Source organism: Canis lupus, chromosome 3, assembly GCF_003254725.2.
Source record: "Canis lupus dingo isolate Sandy chromosome 3, ASM325472v2, whole genome shotgun sequence".
Taxonomy (NCBI): domain Eukaryota; kingdom Metazoa; phylum Chordata; class Mammalia; order Carnivora; family Canidae; genus Canis; species Canis lupus.
In genome coordinates this window covers 13092710-13111547 of record NC_064245.1, presented here as the reverse complement: position 1 = coordinate 13111547, position 18838 = coordinate 13092710, and the positions used below count along the sequence as shown (strand labels likewise).

General features: G+C 37.4%; 1 protein-coding gene and 1 long non-coding RNA gene across 2 annotated transcripts in view; one reads left to right on the top strand and one right to left on the bottom strand.

Moving 5' to 3' along the window:
* PCSK1 (proprotein convertase subtilisin/kexin type 1) overlaps window positions 1-607 on the bottom strand; it is a 43370-nt gene extending 42763 nt beyond the window's left edge. The window contains exon 1 of the mRNA XM_025437784.3: window positions 187-607. Coding sequence (XP_025293569.1) covers window positions 187-366 — 180 coding nt within the window. The 5' untranslated portion in view covers window positions 367-607. The remainder of the gene's footprint in view (window positions 1-186) is intronic.
* Window positions 1-18838, top strand: part of LOC112653565 (uncharacterized) — a 94118-nt gene that overhangs the window by 30994 nt on the left and 44286 nt on the right. The window lies entirely within an intron of this gene.

Below are 18838 nucleotides of genomic sequence, written 5' to 3'. Positions count from 1 at the left end.
CCCAAACAATAAATAATGCAAGCCTTCTTTCTCCAAGCGCGCCAGGGGCGAGAGCTGCAGAAGCTCCTGCTCTTCGCCTACTGGGCTCAGGAGAGTGAGACCTGGAGCTCCCACTTGGGAGATCGCGCTTCAGTCCCGCCGGTCCCCGTGGGCCCCAGAAAGTTTCTGGAAAGTGCAAACTCTTACCTGACCCAAAAGGTCATAGCCCAGCTCCTCGGCTATGGCCGAAGCTGCCTCCGGTCCCCCGGGGATCTCTGCCGCCCATTCATTCACAAACTGCCTCTTGGCTTTTACACTGTTCAATGCACACCAAGCGCAAAAGAGAGCGAAAGCAGTACACTGCAGAGTCCAGGCTCTTCGCTCCATGGCTCTCACGCTCGCTTGCACACAAGTCAGAAGGAGATGAGGGAAAAGAAGCAAGAGAAAGAAGCAAGCAAGGAGAAAAGCTAGAAACACTAGCCCTCTTCCCCCTCGGACTCTGGACCACTTCTCGCTCCCGGTGGCTCTGCAAAGAGATAGGAGGCGCGCGAGGAGAGGCTGGGCGGTGGCGAGCGCTCTTTGGTCTCCCGGCTGAGTGGAGCCCCAGCCCTTCCAAGCCGGAATGGAAATGAGTGTTTACACGTCAAATCGACGAAAGCCATCTCTTGACGTCAGATCTACCTGGACTAAGATCTGGATGGTATTCCCGGGGGGGTTGGAGAATCGGCTAAAATAAGCAGGGAAGGATTAGGGAAAGGAAGGAACCGTTTGCTGGGATCAGTTAAGTCTGCTCCCTGACTGTAAATTCTGTAGCCATGAGAAACACCTTCACTTCTCAAAGAGAAGTGCCCCTATTTGATTGTTACTACCAAGAAGCAAAGGCTGGGAGTTACAGTACACTTTGCCTCCCTTCTGTCCGTTTTTTTTTTAATATTTACTTAATTATCTCACGGGTTGGGGGGGGCAGGAAAGGAAGGAGGTGAGTTCTTATAAGAGCCCCGTGGATATCAGCACCTGCTATGAAGAACAGGGGTCTTAAGTCTGAAATCGGACAGAGGTTGGTAGAGCAGAGAGGAGGGAAGCTTCTGTTGACCAGATTCTGATCTAAATTGCCTAAGAACAAAAGCACATCAGGAAGGCATTGTTAGAGCCATACTTTTAAAAATGTATTCTTAACTAACATTTGAAACCACCTTAAAGGGGATTCCTGGGTGCCTCAGTGGTTTAGCGCCCGCCCTCAGCCCAGGGCGTGATCCTGGAGACCCAGGATCGAGTCCCCCGTCGGGCTCCCTGCATGGAGCTTGCTTCTCCCTCTGCCTGTGACTCTGCCTCTCTCTTTCTCGCTCTCTCTGTGTCTCTCATGAATAAATAAATAAAATCTTAAAAAGAAACCACCTTAAAGAAAACAAGTTTAGTTCATCCTCTCCTCAGTTTCTCCACTCAGTAAAACAATATCTAAAATTCTATTCCAGATATTGCAAAGCCTAGTATCACCCCCCCTTTGCTGTGCTTATCAGAAAAATGATTAATCACATAATTTTAATAGAAAGTTATTTTCTTTAACTGTCAACAGTGGGGTCTAGGGACCACACACTGTTGTGTTAACTAAGGGAGAGAAAGAGCAGGTGAACTCTGAACTTACTATTTTTTCTCAGTAGGGCTCTTCACTTTGGTTTTAAACTGAAGTTGTGCCATTACTTTTCCATAAAATGCTCAGTGTCACTTTGTGGGAGAGTTTTTTTTTTCCCCCATGGAAAGAGAATAAGCGAGAGTCTAAATGCCCCCCCCCCCCGCACCTCTTACCCACCCCCACACGGACCCCAGTAATGAATTCAGTCTGCCTTGGCTGGCTGAGCCTCTCTGGGTCCTAAGGGATTTAACCTGCCTGGCAAAGCCCCGGCGTAGTGTTCAGCACCGCGGAGTGGACAGCGCCCCGCGCGGCGGCGGCCAGGGCGGCCCTTCCTGCTGAGCCTCGACAAATTGAGGTCCTTGTGCAGCTCTCCAGAACCAAGCTGTTTCTCATTTGATCTGTCTTCCCCTCTTTAAATAGAAAAAAAATAGGAAACTGACTGCAGGGGGGAAGTGTGGTTCGGTTCCTGATCGTGACTACTTACCTCAAGCTCCCAGGAGCGTGATGGACTCATCCCAAAAGTAGAATTGTGAAGCGTTAAATGTCTTGTCTGTGAAAGGTTTTTCTTCTCTTCTCTTTTCTTCTCTTCTCTTTTCTTTCCTCTTCTTCTTTTTTTTTTTTTTTTTTTAAGCTCCCAACCACCGGGGGGCGCAGCCTATTATAAGAGAAAGAAGAAAAAGCATAAGGTTGGAAAGAGGGCATATGAGATTGAGGAGAAAGGAAGCGATAAGACTAGGTGGAGGATGAGACTGAGTAGTGCTAATTCTTCATTTGCTTTCATGTTTTCAGAAATGTAGACTAGATTTATAATTTCTTTAAACATAAAGCTTCTTAAAAAATAAATGTCAATGTTAATAAGCCATGTGATCCAGTTAAGTGTATAATAATAGTAATAATGTGTAACTCTCACTTAAGGTGTTGTGGAATGGGCTCGATTAATAGCTCTTCTATCCTATAGATTCACATGTGTGAGTGTTGATGGCTGGGTGAGCTTTCTTTTTTTTCCCCTTCATGTTTCAGCTTGAGTTGTGGCCTCAAGCTCTCAAGCTCTCTAGGATATTTATTCTCACAGCTAACTGTGTGCTGGCAAGGCAAAAGAAACTCCTGGCACATATTTAATAAAGGTAAGTTTGGTTAGAGAAGGAATATATTTGCCTCTTTCTTATTATTCAAGTAAATAGGGTTGGCAGAGTGTAGGGCAATGAGTGTCTCATTAATGAAGCATTTGTGTTAAATGGCGCACTGTACAAACCTGAAGGAAATATTTGATTGATATGCCTCCTAGGATAAACTAAATTCTCATAACAAAAGCAGAATATTGCCATACAAACTATATATATATATATATATATATATATATATATATATGTATAATAATCTCAGTAACTTATTTGGAAATTGTCTCAATTTATCTTATGGACCTGATTTGCTACAATTTCTGGGATGCAGAAGAAATGAACGTTTGCCAAAGCAAAAGATGCAAATAGGTATAGAATTCGTCTTTGTCATATCAAGGGCTAGCCCTATTCTGTTATGTGCATAATGGTAATAACCTGCAGGCCCATTAGTGTTGTATTTTATACCATGAATTAAAAGAGCCAATTATCACACTTAAGTTGCTTTGAACAGCATTTGATTCATCTGATTAATTTATATAGAAAACAGGATAATCTAGAAACTAAAGAGAACAGTGTTTCTATTATGAATTATCAAGTGAGTGTTATACCTTTCTTGACTGCTCCCAACTGCTGAGCGATACAGTTAATCATTTATTAAGTTTTCTTGGCAAGTAATAAAAGCAAGGCTAGTATAAGCAGGAAGTAAGAATATACTCAGAGATCTATAAGCACCATATCTCCTAGTCTTAGAAAACAAATTTTAAAAAATTTTTGTTACTGTGACATAAAATATGTACAGTATAGTGCACAAAACCATGTGTGCAATGATTTATGACAAGGTAAACACTATGTAACCATTCAGGTCAAGAAAAAGAACATTGCTAGCCTTTCAGAACCATATCTCAATATTTTCAAGAGGCATATGAGGAGTAAGGAGATAACTTAGGTTTAAGATTTTTAAGTGGTCATGTAAGCTTACTTGTTTCCTTTGAGTAACAGTAACTATATATTAAGAAAAATCTGTAAATAACTAGTCTGTAATTTAAGTAGAAAATATTTGGTAAAAGAACATATTAGAGTAGTGAATCTACCTATTGTAATATTTCTCAACAAAGAAAATATCAGTATTTGTATGGCAAGCTGATGTAAACTGGAAGAAATTTGGGGACATATGTATGGGATTTGAGATCATATGGCAAAAGATTCATCACATTGCCTTTATATGATACAACTTTGATAAGAAAATAAAATACAATATTTAAGGAAAGATATAATATTGAATTCAGATAAATTTAAGTTTAGAAATACAAGTATATTTCCATCGATATAACCTTTTGTCTCAGTTTTTGTGTTTGAAAGCTTATATATCATTGCTAATCAAAAATTTTAAACAATGATCTTTTCAAATTTATTTATAGCTGCTGTCAACACAAAATTTTATTTGCACAAGTAGAGACAAAAAGGGATATGCTTGCAGCAAGTTGCTGAAGTAGATATCAAGGTGATAGACATTCAGCTAGGTTGAGCTCACTGCCTTGAGGCCAGGCCAATGAGTGATAATCATAAATGCTTAAATGCCAATCTAGTTGGATCTTCTTCTCAGGAGCCTAGGATAAAGCTATTTGCTTGGCCTTCCCAATGGTTGAGAAGACAAATATCTAAAGGGACATCTATAATCCCACCATTTGGAAAGCTCTGATCTACAGAAATGGAAGTAAGAGATAATAAAGCAAAGTCTGTACATTGAAAGACTTTGAGGTGGATGAATAATTATGTAGGACTTTGTTGAATAAACTAGGCAAAATTTCAGCTTTAATATTGAATTGAATTATTAAAATTGAAATAAGTGCTATTAATTCCAATTGCTTTTTAATGACCAAATGATTGGTCGTTTCTTATGAAAGTAGATAATTAAATTTGTCTTATACAAGTATTTATTAACAATTTTTCTTTCTTTAGAGCAAGTTCTTTGAACACATGCATTTACTGAGAGAGTTTTGGAGTATTCCTGCTTCTGTTTCCAAGCATGCTCCTGCTTCCTTTATGCTCTCAAACACTGACATTTTCATATGGAAAGTTTAAGATATAACTGCTTTCTAGGTTCCTGAAGTGCATTTTTCTATGAGAATTGTAGACTCTCAGTAGTGAAAAGTGATCTTAAAAGTTATCTAGTTCCTTGATTGTCAGTGTGGTCTACATACCAGTGTGATAGCTGTTACTTGGAGCTTGTTAGAAAGTCAGTCCCTGAGCCCCCATTCCAGAACTACTGATTCAGAATTTGCATTTTTAAAAGTCCCTGGTGATTCATATGCAATTAAAGTTTGAGAAGCATTGATCTAGTTAAGCCCCCCAACCCCCACGTCCCCATATATATAGCATTTCTTGGGAATATTCTTGTCAAGAGTGAGGTAATTTATGGTCTCCCAAAACAGTCCTTTCTTTAGCTTGAATTAGGTCCAGGGTTACAGAGTCCTTCCTTATAATGACATAAATCTTCCCTCATTACGTACTTCCACTCAAGCATGCTATTATTGCCCTAGAGCACCACACTGATAAGTCTCAATCTCTTTTATATATGATAGCTCTTCAGACTTTGAAGATAGGTTATTACATCTCACCTAACATTTTTCTACCCTAGGTTAAACATCCTCAGTCTTTTTAATGATTTTGCATGCTGATTGGTCTTGTCTGGACAGGATCTCTTTGTATATACTTCTAAAAATATGTCATATAAAATGTAATATAGTATTGTTGGCTAAATCCAGTTGATTAGGGCAAGAATTTCACCTCTTTTTGGAAACTATCTTTCTGCCACTATAGCCTAAAATTGAGTTAGCTTAATTTTTTTCTTATTCAACTTAGAGTCCACTAGAATCTCTATTTATAGTCACAGGTGCTATTAAGTCACATTTTCACCCAGACTTGTACAGTTTTTTGTTATCTATGTATATACCGGCAGGGGTCGAAGTGTAAGACTCATTTCAGCCTCTCAAGATATTTTGAATCTTGATATCATCATCCAATTATTCTCCCTAGCTTTATGCTATATACAAATGTAGTCAGTTTTCCATTGGTGTCTTCATTCAGACTATTAACAAAAAGATTTGCAAAAACAGGACAGAAGACAGAGCCACAAGAAACTTCCCTACAAGTTAACTGACTTAATAATTACTATGCATTAAAAACAGTTACTAATTTACCTTTCTAGTAACTGTTCAAAAGGATAGCAGAAGGACCTTGTCACATGACATGCTGAAGTCTAGATACATAAAGACTATAGGACTAACTTTCGCTAGCATTAGTATGACTTGCTCTATGTCATGCTAGGTGCCACTGATCAATTATTTATTTTGTTAGTAATGAAACTAAAATTTTAATGATTCGTTCTGAAATTAATAGTAGTCCACTGATCGGGTTCATGGAATTTACCTTATTATTCTTGAAACAGAATTTTTGACCATCTCCAGTCTTTCAGTGGTCCTTCTTCTGCTTTCTAATATTCCTCAGTGATGATCTCTGACACTGAGTTCAGGTGCCTCCCTTTTATAGTGAATTTATTCTTTTTTTTTTTTTTTGAATTTATTCTTGAATTGAAATTTACCCATATTGCCCATCTCCTCCTCTTGAATCCGCCCCAGGTAGTACTGGTATAAACAGTATCATCTGATACATAAAAAATTTCATCTATCAAAACAAAAGTCACTTAGTATGAATCAAAATTATTTTGGTTTCAAAAGACAAAGACATACATTCTAATTGAAACTAACTTAAACAAGAAAAAAGAAATTATTGGCTTGCATAATTGAAGCATGAAAAAAAGAGCTGGTCAAGGACACTGTACCCAGAGACTTAAATAGCAATAACGAGTATCTCTCTCTCTCTTTCCTTCTTCCATTCTCTCTTTCTCTTCCTCACTTCTCAGTTCCTACATCTCGGTAGCTCTCATTTCTCAGGCTCTTCCACATGGTGAATACCTGACTAATGATGTCTCTGGGAACAGGAACTTCCCAATTCCTGAAGAGAAGAGAAAAAGTGTCAATTTCTGCAGTTACGTTTATTCACCACTTTTTTTCTTATGGTGGAGTTCAGGTATCCTTAACTCTATCAAAAGTAGAGGGGGAAACACACACACACACACACACACACACACACACACACACACAACAGAGGGAACCAAGTGTTTGAAGACAATATTCTCTTAAGTCTGATTTACTCCATTGTTATGGTATTTGCCTGTCTCTGAACATTTGTGTCTGCCTCTCTTTCCCCAGGGCCACATACAGACTCTCCTATACCAGACTTGGCCATACTGTATCCATATCATAGCAAGGAGACAAAGATCAGTGGGTCCAATATCTTAAGCAAACATGAATTAGCCAGATCTGGGTTGTTAAATCCTAGGGAGAAACTAACTGGTGGCAAGAGTTCCTTCCCAGGCTGTGAATTTAGGAAAAAGATGAGCTTGTACGTGGGGGTGTGAAGGATGTTAGCAAGACAAAGAGGTCAATTTAAGGCTATTTACATTCTTCTGACTCTCGAGTCCAGACTAATCAGGGATTTAGGGTGAGGCCACACCTACACAGGGGTAAATGTGGTAATTGGCAGTGGGAAAGCTGGTGGCAAAATGGATTTGAGAAAATGTTTTGTAGGGTATCCTGGCTGGAGATCCACTCTCTCTTCTCCTTGTGCTCTGTTGCTGGACACAGCAGAAGCAGTGGCTTTAATTTTATTTGCAAGGTTAGTTGAGAGTTGACTGGAAAAACTGGCATTTGACAAACTGGGGCCCAAATCTAGATGGGCACTATTTCAAAAAACAGTAAGCACAGAAATGAGAGCAGACCCTAGAGCCAGACTGCCTGGGTTTGAATCCCAGTTCTGCCATTTAGGAGCTGGGGATGTTTGGATGTGTTTTTGATCCTCCTTTGCTTTAGTTTCCTCATTTGTAAAACGGAGCTACAATAATAACTTTCTTGATGCAGTTATTATGTATAACATACCTACAGTATTTTCGAGTACAAATAAATAATAGTTATTTTTACTTAGAAAACAGCACCCTGAAAACATCTGTTTGTTAAAAAAAAAAACAAAAAAAAACTGTTTTTCAAATGGAGAGGAGAAGGTTGTAGGGTTGTGAAGGGACATTTGATAGGGAGATGATTTCAGAGCTTAAACCTGCCTAACTCTGGCACCACCTCTCGTCTCTCTCTTTTCCTACTCACTAGTTTCCAGTACACTTCCCTTCCTCTTTTATTTCCTTCTATCATAGTCTTACATCTTCTCAGTTCATTTTTTTCATAAGCCTGCTGAGAGAAGCAGGACAGATTTGATTAGCTCCAGTTCACTGAAATGCAGAAGAGTGAGGTAATTTACCCACAGCTCACACAGCCGACTTTGGGTAACAGATCCTTCCTCTTTGAACATTTGGCATTTGATTTCATGGCGGAAGATAAACAGTGACTGAGTTAGAGGTAATGGGAAGACCTAGAGACTTGCTCCTTCTAAACACATTCTGTGAAAATGGCACCTGAAAAAAAAAGAAGACTCAATATGGTGAAGTATGCTGGAAATGTATTGTGAGAAAACATGAGTCAGTGTGTCCAACAGTCAACATTAAGAGCGGTCAGCAGACCTCAAGGCACACAAAGAAAATTGACAAAGGGGGGACCTTCTTAAAATATTTACCCCACCACCTTGTCTTCCTGATATTAGAACCAGCCCGTGATTCTATCTGGGTGATTGAACAGTCACACAGTTACTTCATTTTTATTTTCTAACTTTTGTGGGAAGGTTTAGATCTAGCTCACATGAGCCTGATTACAGGAATATAATGATAACAGGCATTTATATGGCTCCTTATACTTTTCACAAAGATTTCACAGCGACTAGGTTCTCACTCTATCATCATTTCTATTCTCATTTCACAGACAAATAACCAAAGTCACAGGCAGGGAGGCCACCCAAGTTTGCATAATTCTTCTGACACAGCTCAAGCTACAACTCTAGTCTGCGTTGCTTCTCTGTCCATTTGCATGGACTAGTTTGATGTGTAATAGTTCGAGCAGTGGAGGGTGTGAGTCCTCTGTTTCTTACTAGCATTGTTAATTAGCATAATTTACTTACCCTGAAGCTTCGGCATCCTCCTCTGCACAGTTGGGAAAATATTGCTGAGTACCGCTTATGAGAACTGAAGGTGACTAACTCATGTAAGTCACTTAGGACAGGGTTGGGTACATGTCACGTTCTCAGTAGAGGTAATTGTCATGATTACTGGTCTGTCTTCTCTTGTTACTTTATTGGCTTTACATCAAAGAGAACTGCCCATGGTCTGAAATTAGTCCCAGAACCACCATGTCCCTGGGTTTATATTATCTCGAAATTTTATTGCCCTTTGTTGCTTTGGAAGGGTGGAAGCTTAAAAGATAAATGGATTCTATTGGATAGCATCCCTGACATTAGTACCTAGCTTATGGTCAGCCAATAATTATCAGCTTATAATGCATAAAAGTCACCTGGGGAGTTTGTTTAAAATGCACCCCTCTTTCCATAATGATTTTGGGATGATGTCGGGCCTAAGAATCTGCAGACTTTAGCAAATACCCTGAGAGGTCATGAGAAACTTGTGAAAGGCTCTGAACTGGTGTTGCCTGCCCCCCTCTTCTGTTGTGGTCATGTCATCATAACCTCTTCATCCTCCTTCTTTCTTTCTTTCTTTCTTTCTTTCTTTCTTTCTTTCTTTCTTTGCATTTGAAATAGACTGCCTGAGGTTATTTTCCACTATTAGGCTAGCTCTATTATTATCTCTTTAGAGAAAATGCCACTGAACCTGGGGAAAAATACAGAGTAATTACTCAAAGGAAAAATATATATATAACTTCCCTGGAACCAATTAGAAAGACAATCATTAGGTTGAAGTGATCATTTGCTCACACTTCACTGTAGGGCTCCAGCCCTCTCACAAGGAAGAAAATATCCATGTTTGTTTCTAGAGCTTATTAATGTTAGACCCGAAGATAATGCCCTGACCATAAGTTTTAAAGCCTTTCCTATAAAGATGCATAGCTAGATTTAGGATCATTATTCATGCAATTCAACAGAAATCTTACATATATAGATCTTTAGCTTTACATCAGGCACCCCAAGAAAGACATTATCAGTTCCCACATCCTACCCCAACCCCCACCTAATTGTACTTAAGTGCTAGGGAAGTAGGGAAGAGGGCCAAGTGTCATATATGAAACCATTTTAACAGAGTATGGTCACCCATTTGGGCATTACATCTGTAAGTTCCAAAAAAAAGTAGATATTTGACAGTAACCAGCTTTTAATGAAATATACATAGCCATTCCAAAGCACAAGCTTCCAAGTGTTTTTTTAGCTTCCATTATAGATTCAATTATCAATGGTTGTCAATTCTTACTGCTCTCTGCACCCCTCTGCAAGGTATAGACATTGATTAAGACTACACAGGTGCCCCCTAGGATTTCTTCCTAATTGCCTCAGTTCTCCATTTTATTTTGCTAGAATATACTTGATCTTGTCAAAATACTCTCAGCACCTAATATACAGAACCTCACAGACATTCCAGATGAATCTTAACAATATAAGAAATGAAGGTAAAAAAAAGTTAAGTCTCTTGGTTAATAATTTCTCTTGGCTGAATCACAGCAGTCATAGGAGAAGCCAGAGGAATTGTGAATTTATTCACTATCGCTCCCCCAACCTTTTCAGAAACTTGTAAAGACTAGGGGGTTGGGGGGGGGGTTACATAAAGAGGATATATTTTGTACTGGTCTGCTTTTCTGGCTTAGGCCTTTTCAGTTCTCATCAAAAATAGGTGCATTGAGGTCATGATTTGCCAATAAGCCTTATGTAACAGATTTTTTTTTAATTTTGCTGTTGTCAGGCATAAAATTTGTTTAATTTAGAAAGATTGTTAATAGAGTTCTAGTACTTGCTTTTCTGTATTTTTAAGACCTTTTAGAAATTAAGTTTTTTTCTGATCTTATCTCATGCTACAAAACCTGTTGGATTATGTAATTAAAATTTTTTTCTTTCTAATATTGTTCATCAAATCATTGTCTATAATACTTAAAAATTCTCTTTTCATTCTCATATACAGTTCTTTTTCTTTTGCAGTTATTTCTGGGAAATTTTGTTTAATTTATATTCCATTCTCTCCTGACTTTTTCATTTTCATTTTTGCCATCATACTGTTTATTCCCAAGAAGTCTTTTTGTTTGTTTTAGAAATGTTCTTTTGTATTTGTATTATGGATGCGATATTTTTTCCATGTCTTTGCGAATATTCATACCAGGTTTTTTTTTGGGGGGGGTTGTCTTGTTTTGGGGTTTTTGTTTTGTTTTGAAGTTTTCCTGTTTGATTTCAGCTCCCTCTATCATAACAAAGTCATTCCTCTGATCTCTGGTGATCTTTGGTTGCTGGGCCTTGTTTAAGAATAAGGTAAGCTTAGGCCAAATAGAAATTGTGATAATTTCGGGGCATTTGGGTGGCTCAGTTGGTTAAGCGTCTGCCTTTAGATCAGGTCCTAGGATCAGGCTCCCTACTCAGTGGGGAGTCTGCTTCTCTCTCTCCCTCTGCCCTTTGCCCCACCCTGCTCGTGCTGTTTCTCTCTCTCAAATAAATAAATAAAGTCTTCAAAAAAAAAAGTTGTGATTATTTTCATGAGAACTGACAATGGCAAGCTTTGCTGTAGAATAGTCTAGCCAAATAATTGAATTGAGAAAATTTGGAAGTCATAGTCTTTAATTATTTCCTCATGGGTCAGTCAGGTTCTATAGAGACTTGAAAATCTTCCATCTGAAGGGAGAGGAATTGGCTGCCAGGGAAAAAAAACCATGGAGAACTCAGGATTCATTATACCTCACTTAGTTCCATATGAAACCTCCACCTTTAGCTGTGCCTGTGAATCCCTGTTTCGCTTTCTTTGGGGGGGGGGGGGGGGTGGAGACCTTCTATCTTTGGCTGGGGTAACGAGTTATTGGTTTCCTGGCAGTGGAGACTGATGAGGTAGGGGTCTGGTTGCTTCTAAAACAGACTTTCAAGTAATCCTTTTCATTTTAGTATCTTCTTTTGTTCCAGCTTCCAACTTAGACTGTTATAAATTGTTAAGTATAATCTATGTAATCACAAAGCAAAAACCTATGGTAAAAACACAAAAGATAAGGAGAAAGGAATATAAACATATCACTAAAGAAAGTCATTAAAGCACAGGAGACGAGAGCAAGAGAAAAAGAAAAGAACAGAGGAACTACAAAAACAGCCAGTAAACAGTTAACAAAATGGCAGTAAGTGCATATCTATCATTAGTTACTTTAAATGTAAATGGGAGTAAATTCTCCAATCAAAAGGCATAAAGTGGGTGAATGGATTAAAAAAATCCATCTTTTTTTTTTTGAGAATTATTTATTTATTCATCAAAGACATAGGGAGAGATGCAGAAACATAGGCAGAGGGAGAAGCAGGCTCCCTAAGGGGAGCCTGATGTGGGACTCGATCCGCATCCTGGGATCACGCGCTGAGCCCAAGGCAGATGATAAACTGCTGAGCTACCCAGGCATCCCAAAAGATCCATCTATATGCTGCCTATAAGAGACTTGATTCAGATATAAGGACACATACAGACTGAAAGTAAAGGGATGGGAAAAGATATTCCATGCAGAAGGAAGAAGAAAGCTGGAGTAACTATACACACAAAATAGACTTTAAAGCAGAGATCGGAAAAAGAGACAAAGATGGATGTTACATAATAATAAAGAGGTCAGTCCAACAAAAGGCTGTAACATTTGTAAATATTTATGCATCCAACATAGGAAGACCTAAATATATAAAACAATATTAACAGATTTAGGAGAAATAAACCGAATAATAGTAGAGGATTTTAATATCCCACTTGTATCAATAGATAGATTATCCAGACAGAAATCAACAAGGAGACATCAGCCTGAAATGACACATTAGACCAGATGGACTTACTAGATATATGCAGAACATTGCATCCAAAAACAACAGAATACACATTCTTCTCAAGTGCACATGAAAGATTTTTCAGGGTAGATCATTTTTTAGGCCACAAAACAAATCTCAATAAATTTAAGAGGACTGAAATCATATCAAGCATTTTTTTTTACCACAATTGTATGAAATTAGAAAATAACTATATGGGGGCACCTGGGTGATTTAGTCAATTGGGCAATTGCCTCTGGATTTCAGCTCAGATCATGATCTCAGGGTCATGAGATTGAACCCTACATTGTTCTCTTTACTCAGTGTGGAGCCTCCTTGAGAGTCTCTCTCTCCCTCTCCCTCTGGTCCTTCCATGCTTGCTCCTGCATGCTCTCACTCTCTCTAAAAATAAGTAAATAAATAAAATCCTTAAAAAAAAAAAGAATTAATTACATGAACAAAACTGGAAAATTCACAAATACGTGGAGATTAAACAAAATGTTACTAAAAAAACCAGTGAGTCAAAGAAGAAACCAAAAGAAATAAAAAATACCTTGATGGAAATATACCAAAATTTGTGGGATGCAGGGAAATGTAGTTCTAAAAGGGAAGTTTGTGGTAATAAATGCCTACCTGAAGAAATAACAAAAGTCGCAAATAACAACCTAACTTTATAGCTTAAGGAACTAGAAAAAGAAAAAACAAAGTTCAAAGTAAGTAGAAGGAAGGAAATAAAAAAATCCAAGTGGAAATAAATGAAATAGAGACAAAAAAAAAAAAACTCAATGAAACTAATAGCTGGCTCTTTGCAAAAATAAATGAAATTGATAATCAGACTGATCAAAAGAAATCAGTCAGACTGATCAAAAGAAAAACTCCAATAAATTAAGTCAGAAATAAAAGGGGAGATGTTACAACTGACACAACAAAAATACAGAAGATCATAATACTACTATGAACAATTACATGCCAACAAATTGAATAACCTAGAAGAAATGGATACATTCCTGGAAACATACAATCTTCTAAGACCAAATCATAACAGAATACACCATCTGGACAGACTAATTACTAGTAAGGAGATTGAACCAGTAATCAAAAATAACCTGACAAAAAAAGTCCAGGGCCAGATGACTTCACTGGTCAATTCTACAAAACATTCAAAGAATAATTAATACCAGTCTTTCTTATACTCTTCCAAACAGTAGAATAGAAGGGAACTCTTTCAAAGTCATTTTAGGAGATCAACATGATCTTGATACCAAAATCAGATAAGGATATCATAAGAAAGTGATAGGTGAATATCCATGCAAAAGTCCTCAACAGAATATTAGCAAATCAAATTTAACAATACATGAAAAAGATTATATACCATGATCAAGTGGGATTTATTCCAATGATGCCATATTAACATTAAGAATAAAAATCATATGATCATCTCAATAGATGCAGAAAAAGCATTTGACAGAATTCAGCATTCATTTATGATAAAATCTCTAAACAAAGTGGATATAGAGGGAAGGTACCTCAACATGAGAAAAAAGCCATATATGACAAATCCATAGCTAATATTATTCTCAATGGGGAAAGGTTAAAGCCTTTCCTCTAAGATCGGGAACAACACAAGAATACCCACTCTCACAACTTTAATTCAACATGATTTTGGAAGTTCTAGCCAGAGGAATTAGGCAGAAGGGAGAGAGAGAGAGAGAGAGAGAGAGAGAGCGAGAGAGAGAGAGAGAGAGAGAGAGAGAGAGAGAAAGCATTCTTTTGGAAAGGAAGAAGTTAAACTATTACTACTTGCAGAAATTACTTATAATAATAATGGAAAGCCCTAAAGACTCTATCAAAAAACTATTAGGATTAATATACGAATCCAGTAAAGTTGATACAAAATCAACACACAAAAATCTGTTGCATTTGTATATACCAATAATGAACTATTAGAGTAATAAAAAAATTCCATTTATAATTGTGTCAAAAAATATTTTAAGAATAAGTTTAACCAAGGAGATGAAAAACTTGTCTATTGAAAACTACAAGACATCAATGAATAAAATTGAAGAAGACCTAAATACATGGAAAGATACTCCATGCTCGTGGATTGAATCAATATTGTTAAAATATCCCTACTACCGAAAGCAATCTACAGATTCAATGTAATCTTTATCAAATTTCCAATGTAATTTTTCAAGGAAATTGAAGAATCCAAAAATTTGTATGGCACTATCAAAAAAATCCAAATAACCGTAGCAATCTTGATAAAGAAAAACAGCGCTAGAGGCATCACACATCTTGACTTCACACCATATTACAAAGCTATAGTAGTTAAAACGCTATGGTATTGAAATAAAAACAGAAACAAAGATTAGTGGAACAGAATAGAGACCACAGGAGTAAACCCATACATATATGGTCAATTAACTTACAACCTAGAAGTCAAGAATACACAATGGAGAAAGGACAATCTCTTTAATAAATGATGTTTGGAAAACTGAATGGCCACATCCAAAAGAATGAAACTTGACCACTGTCTTATACTATACATAGAAATTAATCAAAATGAATTAAAGACTTACCCCTTCTACCTATAAAATTCTTTCATTTTATATTCTTCATCAGCACTCTTTTCTATCTATTAGATGAGATGCTGCTTGATTCATGAATTATTGAATAAATCCAATACCATCTTTTAAAAAATAAAGGATTAAGGACATGAATGTAAAACCTGAGACTTTAAAATTCCTAGATAAAGACATAGGCAATCAGCTCCTTGACATAGATCTTAGTGAAGATATTTTGAATCTGACACCGAAAGCAAAAGCAGCATAAACAAAAATAAATAAGTGGGACTACATCATACTAAAAAGCTTCTGCATAGCCAAAGAAAACCATTAACAAAATAAAAAAGGCAATCTGCAAAATGGGAGAAGATATTTGCAAATCATATATCTGATAAATGGCTTATAGCCAAAATATGTAAAGAACTAATACAATTCAATAACAAAACCAAACAACGACAGCAAAAACCAATCTGATTAAAAAACAGGCAGAGGATCTAAAAAGACATTTTGTAAAAAATTTAAATTAAAAGGACATTTTTCCAAAGAAGACATATATATGAACACTTGCTTGCCATAATAATCATCAGGGAAATGTAAATCAAAACCACAATGAGAGATTGCCTCATACCTGTTAGAATGGCTGTTATCAAATTGAGAAGAAATAACAAGTGTTGGCAGTAATGTGGAAAAAAGGGAACCCTCATGCACACTGTTCATTGGAATCTATATTGATGCAACCGTTGTGAAAATTTCCTCAAAAAATTAAATATAGAACCATATGATCTAGTAATTCCACTTCTGGATATTTATCCAAAGAAAATGAAAATACGAACTTGAAAATCTATATGCATCCCCATGTTTATTGTGGTATTATTTACAATAGCATTATGTACAATTATTTACAATTTACAATATTGTAATACTGAGCCCAATAGTCTAAGTGCCCACCAGTGGATGAATGGATAAAGAAATTGTGGTATGTCTACATTAGAATATTATTTAGCCATAAAAAAGAATGAAATCATGCCATTTGTGGCAACATGGATGAAGCTTGAGTGCGTTATGCTAAGTGAAATAAGTCAGAGACGAGTACTGTATGATCTCTCTTATACCTGGAATCTACAAAATAAACAGCAATGAAAAACAAGCACATAGATACAGAGAACAGTAGGAGTTCAGGGTGGGAGAAATATGTGAAAGGAGTAAAAAGGAAAAATTAATAAATAAAGATGTTGCATTACTAATCAACAACAACAAAACAAAGAGAGTTTCACCCTGGCTCAAATGGTTTGTCACATGTAAAAGCAATTGATTTTCAGTTGTGTAAGAACCCATATATTATCTATCTTGGGGGAAAAAAGTGAGAATAGAGCCTGGCTCATCCACTATTGGGACCGTATAAAACAAGTGTGGTCAGATACAAGAGGAGTAGGTACATTTATAATAATTGATCAGGGGCCTGAGGTGGATACGGAGGGGAGGCAAGTAGAACAGTTTCGGTTCCATGTGTGGTCCCTTGAGTCTGCGGTGACCTCAGCACCTGTCTGGCTACCTGTTCCCTTTGCAACCTGACTCTTCTGTTGGGCTCTTCACTCACATTGCTGCTTCTCCCTCATTAGCAGAAACTGGCTTTCTTTTAAAGCTATTCTTTAAAATTAAAATTCTCTTTTCTTAGGTCTGCTAAACTATTTGCTTTTCTGCTTCCACAAATTTCTCGCTCTTGCTTCCACTTCTATTCTGTTTTTGAGTTTATGCTTTTAAGAAATCTCTTTATTGTAGTTTTTGAGAGCTTTTGGGAGGGATTAAGTGTCAGCACATATATTTAATCTGCTCACTTTACTTGGAAGTTTGACAGCCAAACAAGTAGACACAATCTAAATGACCCCCGATATTTGGTTGGTTAAATAAACCACAAGGCAGTCATATAATAGAAAACTTTTCAATCATTAGAAGTGATGCCAATGAATATTGTTATTGACATGGAAACATTGATTTCCATGTGGAAAGTGACAGGTTAATAAACATTAATCACAGTGGCTAACAGAGCACTTTTTCTGTCCTCATCATTCTGCTAAGGACTGTAATAGAGTTTTCCATATATTCTCTCTCTCTCACACACACAAAATTCTGTAAGGAAGCTACTATTTTATCCATTTTATAGATGAGGAAACTGAGGCTCAGAGAGATTAAGAAATTTCCTCAAGGTCACAATGTCTTTGGTCTTGATTTGAGGAAACTAAAATTGGGTTCAAAAAGGACAGAAATAGAACTTATAGGCACCAATAATTTCTATTCACAAGCTATCTCATACATCAAAACAGTATGAGAACAAATATTGACAAGGATGCCTCTGATCAAGCTTAGCCTCCGGTGCTCCTCCTCTTCCCCCAGGAACAACACAGTGGTCAGCAGCTTAAGAAGGTGAGAAATCTGACAAGTCTGAGAGGCTCAGGGCAAAGAGTGGTCAGGCTTGTTTTCTTTCCTGGTTTTCAAGCTGATTCATAGCCCAGAAACATCTCTTTCCATCATGTAACGTAAAAATTCTGTAAATTAGTAATCCTGTGGTCTGGCTGTGGTCTGGCTTTGTCCAGGTTCTGGATCCAGAGATGCTTTTTGCGAAACACTTATGCGATTTACTTTATTCTACACCTAAATTATGGGAATCTTCCATTTATGTGTGTTTAGTGGCTCTCCACAAGCAGGCTGGCCACAGCCTATTTTACAAAATTAATAGGCAAAATTTATAGTGTATGATTTAATTTCTGTAAAATAAAAAGTGAATATCCATAACCCATATGAAATTCTCTTCTTTGAAATCCCAAGGAACATGTCACTAGTTCTCCTTGGGGGTTGCATTAGGGTACTAGAGACAGTATTAGCAGTTTCCTCATTCCTGGGGATTGTTCTCTCTAGTCTTGAGCTCCACAATGTACACATTTACCAATGTCCACTGAGGAAGGAAACTCTTCCCTTCCTCTTTTAAGTAACTCTGGCCACTGGTCCCTAGACTGAATATACATATGGATTTCTGGTAGTTAATTCAAAATATACAGAGTAAGGTTAGTGGAGGATTGAAAAACAGGCTGCATGTAGGTGTATATAGTTGCCTTGTCTGCTTGCCCTGCAGAAGAGAACTGGCTGCCTTGCCCAGACGAGACATGGCTCCCTTTTGAATTCTCATTAGACTTCCAAAGGCTTTGCTTTCAACTGTTTCTATTTCTTCAGCCTCACCTCCTTTTCTCTCTACCTCTTACAGTCTACTCCTCTTGTAAACTCCATCTCCTCACCTGAAGTTCCACTCTTCTCTCCATTTTGGGAACATTCATCTTCTTGCTCTGAAATCCTCCCATTCCCATTTCAGTCTTTGTCTTATAAATTTCCTCAAGCTCCTGACTTTTTTTTTGCAGGTCTCAGGCAATCTCTTCTCTGCCTTTTTTGATACTGGGTTCTAGGAAAGATGGGCCCACGTCCCATTGCTGTGTGTGAAGCTAGGGTAGGGGGTAAGAGTTGCTGGGATTGTATTTGGAATTGCAGAATAATTTTAAGTATCCAGAAGGACATCATAGAACTGCTAGGATTACCTT